At 41.6% G+C, this 12,443-nt stretch overlaps 1 protein-coding gene across 1 annotated transcript; it reads right to left on the reverse strand.

Annotated features, from left to right (window-relative positions):
- Positions 1 to 3,650: 3,650 nt before the first annotated feature.
- Positions 3,651 to 4,827, reverse strand: LOC146645530 (uncharacterized). The gene is made up of 3 exons (XM_085394641.1): positions 4,471 to 4,827; positions 4,267 to 4,384; positions 3,651 to 4,135 (listed from the first exon to the last, which is right to left on the reverse strand). The coding sequence occupies exons 1-3, from the start codon at positions 4,576 to 4,578 to the stop codon at positions 3,975 to 3,977; spliced, it is 387 nt and encodes a 128-aa protein (XP_085250767.1). The 5' UTR covers positions 4,579 to 4,827; the 3' UTR covers positions 3,651 to 3,974.
- Positions 4,828 to 12,443: the final 7,616 nt, after the last annotated feature.

Genomic DNA, 12,443 nt, shown 5'->3' on the forward strand with positions numbered 1-12,443 from the left:
CAGAGACAATGATCTTATGGAGGACACCGATATTTACGTTGACGCAGTGCTGCAGGGCCTTCCTACTAGCAGCAAATACCTTACAGATCTCCGTGAGCAGCTACAGTCTGACAGCGTCTGTTCCCAAGTCATGAAGTTCTGTGCAGAGGGCTGGCCGGACAGGAACCAGCTGCAGGGAGTGGTAAAACACTACTGGTCTGAAAGAGCAGTTTTGAGTGTACACAATGGACTACTACTGCGAGGCACAAGGTTGGTCATACCTGCAAACATGCGAAATGCAGTTTTGGACAAAATACACGAGGGACACCAAGGGGTAGTTAAGTGTAGAGAACGTGCGCGACAAGCAGTGTGGTGGCCAGGCTTGAGTAATCAGATCAGTGAACTTGTCCTTAAGTGCAGGCTGTGCATACAGGAGAGAGTTAATGTGAGGGAACCTCTTATGCCCACACGTTTACCTGAGAGGCCATGGCAGAATTTAGGAGCTGATTTGTTCACACTAAAAGACAAAAACTATCTGTTGGTAGTAGATTATTTCTCGAGATATGTCGAGATTGCTCAACTCAGCCCAACTCGTTCAGCCAATGTGATTGTGCATTTAAAGTCAATATTTGCACGCCATGGAATACCTGAAGCATTGATTACCGATAATGGCCCACAATTTGCATGTCAAGAAATGAGAGACTTTGCAAAGGACTACTGTTTTGAGCATGCCACCAGTAGTCCCAGGTACCCGCAGAGCAACGGTGAGGCAGAGAGGGGCGTCCAGACCATCAAGAATCTCTTCAAAAAAGCTAGCGATCCATACAAGGCATTGCTGGCATACAGAACAACAGCACTGGCGAATGGCTACAGCCCGGCTCAACTTCTCATGGGGCGCAGGCTTCGTACTACCTTGCCAATGCTTCCTGAAACCTTACAGCCCCGTCTGCCTGATTTTCAGCAGGTTTGTTGTTCAGAGAGAGAGAAACGGCTGAGACAAACCGAATGTTTTAACAAAAGACATAGAACAAGAGAACTGGATAAATTGTTGCCAGGGCAACCAGTCTGGATCACGGATGCAAAAGCACAGGGCACAGTGACATCAGTCCACCCAACTCCACGATCGTACATCATCAGTGGACCCCAAGGGACAATCAGAAGGAACCACAGTCATCTTGTGCCGATCCCGCAAACAGAGACTCAAACCGAAGCAAAACAGATCCAGTCCACTCCTACAGAGACTGTTTCTGAGCCAAGCGCACCCCATACACCAGGTGTGGTTAGAACCCGGTCTGGTAGGGAAGTGATTAAACCGAAAAGACTTGATCTGTGAAGCTAATTGTTTGAAAAGGGAAAAGTTGTATTTCAAATGCTAAGTTGTGGTTTTGAGAGTAGCATGTTTAAAAGGGAAAATGGTTGGACATCTGTTACAAGAGAAAAGAAAGTGTTTATGAAAATACCGAGTTTATGTTTCCTGAAATGTTGGGGTATGTCTGTATTGAAAAAAAAATTATGCAGTTATGTTTTGTTTGAAGAGCAAAAGAATGTACCAGCCTAACTTTAGTAAGGGGGATGTGGTGTAATCTATATTGATGTACATCATGCGCCACTAGGCGGCAGTACTTACCCTTTAGTCAGGAAATGATGGCATGTAATCAGACGAGAGTAAGCTAAAATAAAAGATGGTTGTTGCTCCACGTTATCGCTTGAGCGGGGAGTTTTATTCAAGAGCCCAACACAACACACGCGGATATGTGAAGAATGAAGGGACCCTGCTAGTGATGGACAGATGAAGCCCCATGAAGCACTGAAGCTTTTTATCCAATTGGTTCACCCCAACTAGGGTTGCCAACTCCCTGAAAAATAAATAAGGGACATCTCGTGGCCAGGGCCGGGCAACCCAGTTGTCTTCACCCTTCCCAGTGTGGTGAATTTTCTAGCTCTTTTTTTGTGTGTGAAATTATTTTTTTTAACCATTTGACTTGAAGTTGATTTAAGTACATGCATATTCTATTCTTTGTGATATGAACACATGTGAAACAAATGATCATTTAGCCATTTATTTTTAGCTCAAAATGACAACATTAACACAGTAAAACAGGTCTCTTTCTTAAACAGAAGCCTGTCATGCTTAACTTTTGAGAATAAAAGTAAATCTTTCTTTAAAAGAACTCTGTCCCGCTTAACTTAAAATAATAGAAAACAATAGAACGAAAAATATTCTTGTAACAGTGCACATTTAGTGCATTTAGTACAATTGGCTTCAGCTGAGGTATTATTTCAGCTTTTCTAATGCTAATCAGCTGCTCCTGTTTGTAAACCCACTTGTTCCCATGATTACGCATCATAACTCATCATCATTATTCATCTATGTATTACTTTTATGTATTGATTACAACAAATAGATGACTATCTATCCTTGCAGTTGTTTATTACACAAAATAAATTATATTATCACACTTCTGGCCACATAGCGCTGATATTCACTGCACATGCCCATATTAACTTTTTCCAGCCAGGTGTTTTCCTTTTCCCATTCTTCCCTTTCTCTGAGGGGAACAAATATTGCTGCTCTAATGCTGGGCTTACACTGTGCGATTTTTGGCCCATTTTGAGCCGATTTTTGAGTCGTGCGACGGTTTTGGTGATCGGACCGATTTTGGCCTTCATCGTGCATCGTGTAGTATACGTGGGGTAACGAGAAGTGATTAACACCTCACGACCAGCTCCCGATCATCAATCGCTCGTGAGGGTCTCACCACAGCCGCTCACACTGCTCACGCGCAAACACGTAAACGTCGGTGAAAAAGATGGCGCAGCTCGGCTGTGCAGCGTGCGATCTGGACACAAGCGATGGAGGCACAACTTGTAGAACTTTGGAAAGCTCATCCGAGCCTTTTCGATGTGGCATCACAAAATTATCACGACCACAACAACTGTGAAAATAGTTGGATTTACATTGCTGCTCATTCACAGCTGCCTGATCAATGTTTTTCATTAGCAATTTAGCAAAGTTGATGGTGGTGGCGTGTCTGTGTGAGTGAAAGACAGAGCGAGCGACAGATTTTCTGTTATAACCTTCATGTTATGGAGGCACAGTGTGAGCTCTCAGGTCGCATCAGAGCATCGGGCGGTATAGTGTGAGAGTACATCGTGACCTACCAACTTCTAACCCCTGCGAGTCAATCGTGCAGTTTGAGCAGGAGCTGAATAACGTGACTGAAAAAATCGCACAGTGTCTGCCCAGCTTTAGGTGTACTGTCGTCCGAGACTTGCACCGCAGTGTCGGCGTTTGTTCCCCTGTTGGCCATGCTTCTTGTTGTGGTCATCTGTTGTCTTCCGGTATTTTCTCCGCAAGCGACCTTTCCTCGACCAATGAGATGAGCAGTAATCTGAATTGTCATACTCGAATTGTCATAAGTGTGCTGTCAGCTCATTGGTCACAAAGCAGGAGAGGGGCTGGGAATTATGTTTTCAAACAAAGCGTTAATTCCATTAAAAGTTATAGGCCACTTTTGATTCTCACTGTATTACGGGACAAAGTGCGTCCCTTATTAGCTCAATACGGGACGTGTACTTTTGTTTCTAAATACGGGACGATTCCGTATTTTAAGGGACGGTTGGCAACCCTAACCCCAACGCGAAGCTTCATGAAGCTTCATTTGCTCTAGCAGGACACCTACTGGACGTAAAAATAATAGCTGGCATGAATTTGAAGAGTGTGGCATTTTGCACACAGCCTGTAAATGTCAACAACAAAAGGAGTGTGTAAAACATGTATATTGTAGTGATGGCAGTATACTGTGTATATTTATAGTGGCAGTATGGGAAATGATTATTTGGAAATGCTTGAAATGGAAATGATCATTTACTGTGAGGTGAGGTGTGGTTGGGGTGTGGACAGTGGTTGTTCTTTTGTAACGTTGAGGTATGGACAGCTACACACTGAGGCTTTGAGCCTCAGTCCTGCCTGTTCACATTTTATTCTGTAAAAACTAAATTTTCACTGCTTTTATGACCTTTTTAGTGGGGAGAACATAGCTAGGATTTAATGATTTAACAAATCTTTTGAATCCTTTGTCCTCCACAATGCTAAATGGCTGGGAGTCCTCAATCACCATGCTGACCAGGTCTTCATCTATTTGAGATTGTTCTCCTGAGGAAAGACAATAAAGATAAAGCACAAATATAAATATCACACACGTAACTTATAACAGTTGTATAATATTGTTATATCATTTAGTAACATTACTGCATCCTATATTATCATTGCATTTGATGGCTCACCTGGTCTTGCTCCACGATCGGTGTCCCCCTTATTCTCATGCAAAGCTCTGTAGTGCCTAAGCATGGATGAGGTGTTGCTGTTATATCCCAGCTCCCTGGCACATAGCAAACACTTCACCTTGTACAAAAGTCAAGACAGCTCAACATAAATTGTATTGCACCATCAGTATCATGAAAATACATCTTCTGTAGAAATTTACATACCTTGTTGGGAGGAATAAGATCAAAATGTTCCCACACAGGGGAGGACATCCTCCTCTTCTTAGCTGGCTCCATTCTCTCCTGACTTTCCTCACTCTCATAAACCTCCATACGGTCTCCAAACTCTCACTAACCGCAACTCTCCATCAAACACCCACATTTTTGAATGAAGTCTGAGGGGTTTATATCGCTGTCATATCTCGCGGCAAAGTTCGAACCACTTCATGAACCAGTCACGTGGTACAGCCGGGCAGCGAGGCTTCGGACGTCATCATTTTCAGCTCCTCCCATAAATGAAGCAAGCCTCGATACGCGCTTCGCGGAAACGCCCCCTCCATTACTCGTCACACGCTCCGAAGCCTCGATACAGAACGTCCCATCACTAGACCCTAGTGATGGGATTTCCGGCTCTTTTTAGAGAATCCGGCTCTTTCGGTTCGGCTCACTAAAAAGAGCCGGCTCTTTCGGCTCCGAACCGGCTCTTCAGGTTGTTTTGTTGCTTTAATTAATTTATTATTAACAATAATATAAAATTATGCACAAAAGGAATTACTAACGTAAAAACAAGTGGTTTTATTTATATATGTTTATATATAAATATATGCGGTGGCCCCTAGAGACAAAACACGTACAAACTCCAAAACACATTTCTAGCATGAACTGAACTTCCAAAGCAGAGCTACTAGATCACTTAAATTATACAATTGAAAGCATGTGTGTATTGTTTGTGTATTTATACACAGGCACTCATATATATATTCAAATAATTTAAAAAAAAGTTCATTTACCTGTTACTACCACACACCAAATCCGGTCGTTGGTACTTGCTGGCTTGTGTAGCCACAAGATAACAAAGGCTCAACACTGCGCCCAGCATCCTGGAGCACTTCTGTTGTCTTTTGTACGTGTTTTGAGTTTTTATGTGCTTCTGAGTTTTTACGTGCTTCGGAGTTTGTACGTGTTTTTACGTGTTTTGGAGTTTTTACGTGTTTTGGAGTTTGTACGTGTTTTTACGTGTTTTGGAGTTTGTACATGCTTCAGAGTTCGTACGTGATTTGAAGTTTGTATGTGCTTTGTCTCTAGGGGCCACCGTAAATATACTTTTATTTATTCACTCCACATAAAATGTAATAAATAAATCATATAATACAAAAATCAACTATTCACATTTCAAGTTTTAACTATTTAAATTTTCAGCTTTTTCCTTTCACAAATTTAAAGTGAAAAGAACACAAAACACTGCAAACCACAACACAATTAAATATAAATTATAATATGAAAACAAAAAGAACATGCATATTCTCTGTCATATGGACCTGCATGAATAAACTTTCTCAATCCTTTATCATCTGCAACCGAAAATAGTTGTGGATGATTACTATACCTTTCTAATGTTGTTGTCCCTGCCTCTCTTTCTCTCTCTCTGGCTCTGTTCCTGTGCTACTGAGTGTAACTACCGCCCCTCCCCCCTCTGCCCAGCGTAAAGCACAAGGCTCGCGTGCAGAGTGAAGCGGAAAAAAAGTGCGAGAGAGAGGCTGAGAGAAAGAAAGGAAAAAAAAAACCCACGTGACGGCTCGCGATAAGGAGCCGGCTCGCGTCGTTCACGTCAAAGAGCCGGCTCTAAGAGCCATTTCGTTCGCGAACGACCCATCACTACTAGACCCTGCAGCGAAACGGAGAGCGCAACCTCTGACTGAGTGCCTGTTTTCACAGTCTGACCACCTGTTGAAGGTAACGTGCTAACATGGCTAACGCTAGCATCACCGCACGTAGCCCCGTTATTTTAAGGTGATCTTAGTTTATGAAAATTTTATGTCGCAGCTGTATGAGCTAGCTACGTGTTTTGTAAGCTGCTGTGCTCTTCACACATAAAGCTGGAAGCAGCTCAGACTATTAGAACCAGCACTGAGGCCATACAGTGTTAGAGCAATGGCTGCAACCTATAGCCTTTAAACTAGCGATTAAAATGCTGACAGTAAACTCGTCAGTCCAGATGTTACCACATTACTCTGTGGTACTTGGAGTTAAAACAACTGAGGCAGGCTCATTAAAATAACAGCTATCAGTTCTCTCATTCCTTATATCAAGACTGGAGATCACACTACTGGTTTCAGTTCATTTAATATGTGAGTGCACAGATTCATTCTCAACTGGACATAAACGATGATCAAAGGTTGTATATGTGATGAAGTCAAATCCCAGCCTCTAACACAGTGCGCTGAATCTTAGCTTTGAATGTCCAGTATATTCTAATCAGTGCAATTTAAGCATTCACTGAACCTACAGTATCTACACCTGTGTGGTAAAGACACAGATAATGAAATTTAATTATTAATACAATATACATCACGAGAAACAAAAGCTGAAATTGATTCAGTTTAGTACTTTTCTCTGTATGCTCTGTGATTATAAAGGCCTTAAATTCTGTGACATATATATATATATATATATATATACATATGGGCAAAAAAGTATTTAGTCAGCCACCGATTGTGCAAGTTCCCCCACTTAAAATGATGACAGAGGTCAGTAATTTGCACCAGAGGTACACTTCAACTGTGAGAGACAGAATGTGAAAAAAAAATCCATGAATCCACATGGTAGGATTTGTAAAGAATTTATCCGTAAATTAGGGTGGAAAATAAGTATTTGGTCACCTCAAACAAGGAAAATCTCTGGCTCTCACAGACCTGTAACGTCTTCTGTAAGAAGCTTTTCTGTCCCCCACTCGTTACCTGTATGAATGGCACCTGTTTGAACTCAACATCTGTATAAAAGACACCTGTCCACAGCCTCAAACAGTCAGACTCCAAACTCCGCCATGGCCAAGACCAAAGAGCTTTCGAAGGACACCAGGAAAAGTATTGTAGACCTGCACCAGACTGGGAAGAGTGAATCTACAATAGGCAAGCAGCTTGGTGTGAAAAAATCAACTGTGGGAGCAATCATCAGAAAATGGAAGACATACAAGACCACTGATAATCTCCCTCGATCTGGGGCTCCACGCAAGATCTCATCCCGTGGGGTCAAAACGATCATGAGAACGGTGGGCAAAGATCCCAGAACCACACGGGGGGACCTGGTGAATGACCTGCAGAGAGCTGGGACCAAAGTAACAAAGGTCACCATCAGTAACACACTACAACGGCAGGGAATCAAATCCCGCAGTGCCAGACGTGTTCCGCTGCTGAAGCCAGTGCATGTCCAGGCCCGTCTGAAGTTTGCCAGAGAGCACATGGATGATACAGCAGAGGATTGGGAGAATGTCATGTGGTCAGATGAAACCAAAGTAGAACTTTTTGGTATAAACTCAACTCGTCGTGTTTGGAGGAAGAAGAATACTGAGTTGCATCCCAAGAACACCATACCTACTGTGAAGCATGGGGGTGGAAACATCATGCTATGGGGCTGTTTTTCTGCCAAGTGGACAGGACGACTGATCCGTGTAAACCTCTTCCAGTGCATTACTGTGTTTCCTCATGCAAGGGTTTTTATTTGTTGATCACCAAGTTGAACTCAGTGACTGACTTTCCATGTTTTTACATATGTGCGAAAAGGTTTTTATTGTTTTAGTGTCTTTTGCACAAGTGAATCTGTGTTGGAAAAAATGCTTGTCTTGAGCAGTGCCTTAAGAGTGGTGAGAATGATGTTTGTGATATAAGAATTACACCAAATTTATCAAGAAAAACTGTAATACTTAAACACCAAATGGTTTTATAATTTTATCAAAATCTTACTGCTTTTGGTAAGAGTACTGCAATATGTCATATATTGACAGTGGCTCATCGACATATATTTTACTTCCTACAATAGCCCGACGGGCAGGGCAGAGATAGATTTTGGTAGCCCGACTGGAAAAATCGCTAGCCCAGGGACGTTGGGCTAGCGATTTTGCGAGCCTTGTATCTGATTGAGGAATCACTCATCTTTGGAAAAGAGAGTTTATTACAGAGAAATGGCTCTTTCCCAAATAAAAGCTATACTATACGCTTCTTCTGGGCTATATTCCCAGCAGCATATTGTAGCGGGTCAGGGCTGTTCGGGGTTCTGTTTGTACAGTTATGTTTTGTTTATGTTGCCATAGTGACGGGTGACGCCCTCTAGCTGCGACGGTGTGTCCTTCCGGGGTCAGAGGGCGCCCTGTGTGTTGCTGTTGTTGTTGCTGTGCGGTTGCCGCGCTGAGCAGTTAGCTAGCGGCAGTGTTCTTCTGCAGATGTCAATAAACGGCTGTGCTCCCTGGCTAGCTCACGGGAACCAAACGACACCTCCGTCTCCACCTTGTCTGAGCTCGCCACAATATTAAACATATCAGGTGCCCATAAGGAGAATCATGTGCTAACGACTGTCTAAATGACTCGGGTAAAGTTTGTAGCATACATGCTTGTTGTTTTTGTCTGCTTCCACTTGTCTTTGCACTAGGATAATGTCGGCGTAAACGTGCAGTCATATTCGTTGTGTTCCCACTAGTGCTGTCAGCGTTAATCTCGTTGAAATGACGTTAACGCCACAACACGGCAAATCTCCGTTAACGAGCTACCCCTGGTCCCCCTGTGTGTGGGGCTAGATATGAAAACCAAAATAATTCCAAACGCCAGATCTGAATGAGGGTGGGGGAGGTTCAATTTGCCATGTTGCAAGGAGAGCTTAACTTCTGTCTCGCTAGCTTGCCCTGTGCTCTTCCTTCTGACGATGCTGTCTGTGTTGAGCTCTCAGTGGATCTGCGCTTGACAGTGCAGCCTAGGCGGAGTAGTCGAATGCAGATTCACTGAGCGTTCAATACAGACAGCATCGTCAGAAGGAAAGTTGATAAAATAAATTACAAATTCTGTATTGGTCGATACATATGCGTACGGAACCGAAAGCACTGTATCGAACGGTTCAATATCGATGCGAGTATCGTTGCTCCCCTAATATATATATATATATATATATATATATATATAAATGAAGACCCTTTTGTGTTTGGTCCCCTGAGACCTCCATGATCAGAGAGAATCTATATTTCTTCTCCTCTCAAGAAATTCAGCAGCAGAGAAAACACAAGGCATCATGAACCGATTCACCGTGTCTAAATAACCCCGCCGTCTTGAGCAGACAACAGGCAACGTGGCAGGAGAACAGCTCTCAATAATCTCGTTTATCTATTCACCCATCAGGGAAACAAATCAGTTGTACTTTGGATTGTCTTAGCTGTCAAATGTAATGCAAAAAATATGAGAAACCTCTTATCAAACCACAGTGAGTGTAATTCACACGCTTCCATTCTTCTCCCACACTGAGCAAAAACTAAATGCCTACAAGGAGACATGTAACATGGCATGTGTGCATGGGCCAAACAAGCCTCCTCCCACAGACTCGTGGTGATCCTATTACTGCTTAAAGAGAGGAGTGGAGGGGTCTTTTTCTTTACACAGCAATTAGCCTAATGCAGCATTAACTTTGACCTGCAATGTGCATTTGCCACGACTGCCTGAACTGTCAATGCATTAGTATTCACATCACAAAAACCACCACCATTTTTCCCTCCTTTTTACAGTGTCGCAGATCCTGCCTTAGACTCATTATTGGACTATCCTCATCCAAAGCCTTGTTTTACTCAGTGGATCAATGAAATTCTATTTGAACATCTGTTGGCCAAAACAGCTGTAGATAGCCACTCCAAAAGGAAAGCCCTAATAGGAATTTACTGTTGTCCTTCCACAAGGACACTTCTCTTTGTTTCAAAATAATAAACAGCCACTAATCAGCTCTAAATAAATCATTTATCCTCCCAGGACTTTCTTCTACGTATGAAATGAGGCATTGTTAAGGTAGACTGCTTTCAGCTAAGACACAGTCATTCAGTTTAGTATGTCTGCACACTGAAAAATGGTTTTGTCTGTGTCCTATTTTTTCCCTTTGTCCACAATGTATTGTAAAATATAATGAGCTAATATTAACTCACAATGAATCCCAGCAAAATGAATGATGTGTGTCTTTGTGAGTGTAGGTGTGTGCTTGTAGGTGATGCATTAAGCATATCAATAAACCTGTCATCTTGACATATGCCCTCCTGTGCTTTCTTCCTCCAAACAGCAGCCTTCGTTCAATTAGTGGACCGTAAACATGCTGCTTTTGGCTGAGATGCTGCATCTTTTTAATTCTCGGTATCTTCCTATTAACCGCTGTGGACCCATTCTTTTGCATTCACATGACACTGTAGACATCAGGTGTAGTACAGGTTGAGGCAGAAAGTCCACTGTTTTCTCCATCCTGAGTTCTGTGCACTGAAAAAATAGATTAAACTCAGTTATGCATCCATGCAAACTGGCCCACACGTAAATGAATAAGCATGCAAGAATGCACACATTACTGTATGCTTGCACCCATTAAAATATTCACAATTACTCTCTTTGTAATTTCACTTGTTTAGAGCACATTTTATTCTTCCAATTACACTTTTGTTTGTCAAGCATCAGTGTATCACCAGATCACAAATTAAAGTATTTATTATGAAATTAGAGATATTATTTTGTGAATCTCTATAACACAAAATGCATTTTCTTGCTAATTGAAGTGATTAGTCTTTGTTAAAACAACAAAAAAAAAGCCATTAAATTATTGTCCTTCAGCACTGCTTGGTTCTAAAAAAAAAAAGGGTTTCTATAACAATGACTAGGCAAAAAAAAAAGGCTTGTCAGTCAAAATCTTGGTCTCCATTATGATCTGTTTGCTTACAAACATATATAGGAAGTTGTCTTTTTCATGCAGATGAGTTGTAGAAGTCAAATGAGTCCCTTTTAGACTTCTGTGTCATGATGCCAAGTTGTCTATGATGCAGGTAAAGTAGAAAAAAAATTGTTTTTTTGTCATTTTTTTAAACTTTATTAATGCGAGACACAGCTTCCAACTCACAGTTGCATTTACAGGAAGCATTGCCAAATGTTTTATGGCTGCACATCAAAGGAAATGATGATAGCATGATCTCTGGCGAGACCGCCGTTACTCAGTCAGTCTTCCCAGCCCCGGAGCAGATATCCGCTATCTTCTGCTTCCACTGCCATCACAACTGCAGATTTGAATGTGTTCGTTTCTGCATGTGAGGTGGTTTGTGGATTCCTGCTAGGTGCTTTATGCTTATGGAAACACACTTTTGTTACCAATATGTAAATCAGATTATTGGAGACACCTTTTCTATTCATTTAGGTATAGTAACCATTACTCATGTAGCAGAGAATAATGAATCAATTATTGTGCAAATTAATCTTGGTACTACACGTGTGCTTGGATCAGGCTCTGAGAAATTCTCACTCTTAATATAGGCCAATACTTTAAAGACAATTTATCATTAATGAGACTGAAGTGGATTATGGCTCAGGACTATGAGAGACTGTAGATATATGATGTGGGGTTTTCTCTACCACCTTTCCCTGTCAATTCAGGCTTGACATAATTCTGATTTCTATGTGTGACTATAAAAATCCTCCGGTTGAAATCAAACAATCATTGAAATAATCAGGGAAAAATAAAATAGGCCATACAATAGCTGGATGAAATAAAGGCTTGAGTTACGCTCCGTGTTTAAATTAGTCCTGCGTGAGCTATATATCGGCTAATGTGCCTGACAGTCCATTTTCATCATAGCATCTTCTCCCGGGAGTAATATAATGTCTGCCCTTCAGGCGATGTAAATGAAGAAAAATGTAAAAGCCTGAGCCGAGGCTCAGACTGTGCATCAGTGAAGTTAAATGTGATTGAAGCGCAGTGTTGTAGCCTATAGACTAATTTCATCTTATGGGAGGAAACCCAGAAATGCCATATTAATATGTAATTACCACTATTACAGTTTCCTGTCTCAAGTTTGAATATCCACATTATATAGAGGATAATGGATATTTTTCCCTCATAATGTTAAATAGGTTGGGACTTTAATATGCTAACACATGTCTAAGTTAGTGTATGCATGTAAGTATTCCATTTTGAAAATGCCATTACTG

Source organism: Rhamphochromis longiceps, linkage group LG20 (assembly GCF_057381845.1).
Source record: "Rhamphochromis longiceps isolate RC_006_pf linkage group LG20, R_longiceps_female_GT1.1, whole genome shotgun sequence".
Taxonomy (NCBI): domain Eukaryota; kingdom Metazoa; phylum Chordata; class Actinopteri; order Cichliformes; family Cichlidae; genus Rhamphochromis; species Rhamphochromis longiceps.

Excerpts from the sequence above, each read along its gene's own strand:
- LOC146645530 (XM_085394641.1), bottom strand. The coding sequence starts at position 4,578 with ATGGAGGTTTATGAGAGTGAGGAAAGTCAGGAGAGAATGGAGCCAGCT. Across the intron at positions 4,385-4,470 it reads ATCTTATTCCTCCCAACAAG|GTGAAGTGTTTGCTATGTGC; the intron begins GTATGTAAATTT and ends CTTTTGTACAAG. Across the intron at positions 4,136-4,266 it reads CGATCGTGGAGCAAGACCAG|GAGAACAATCTCAAATAGAT; the intron begins GTGAGCCATCAA and ends GTCTTTCCTCAG.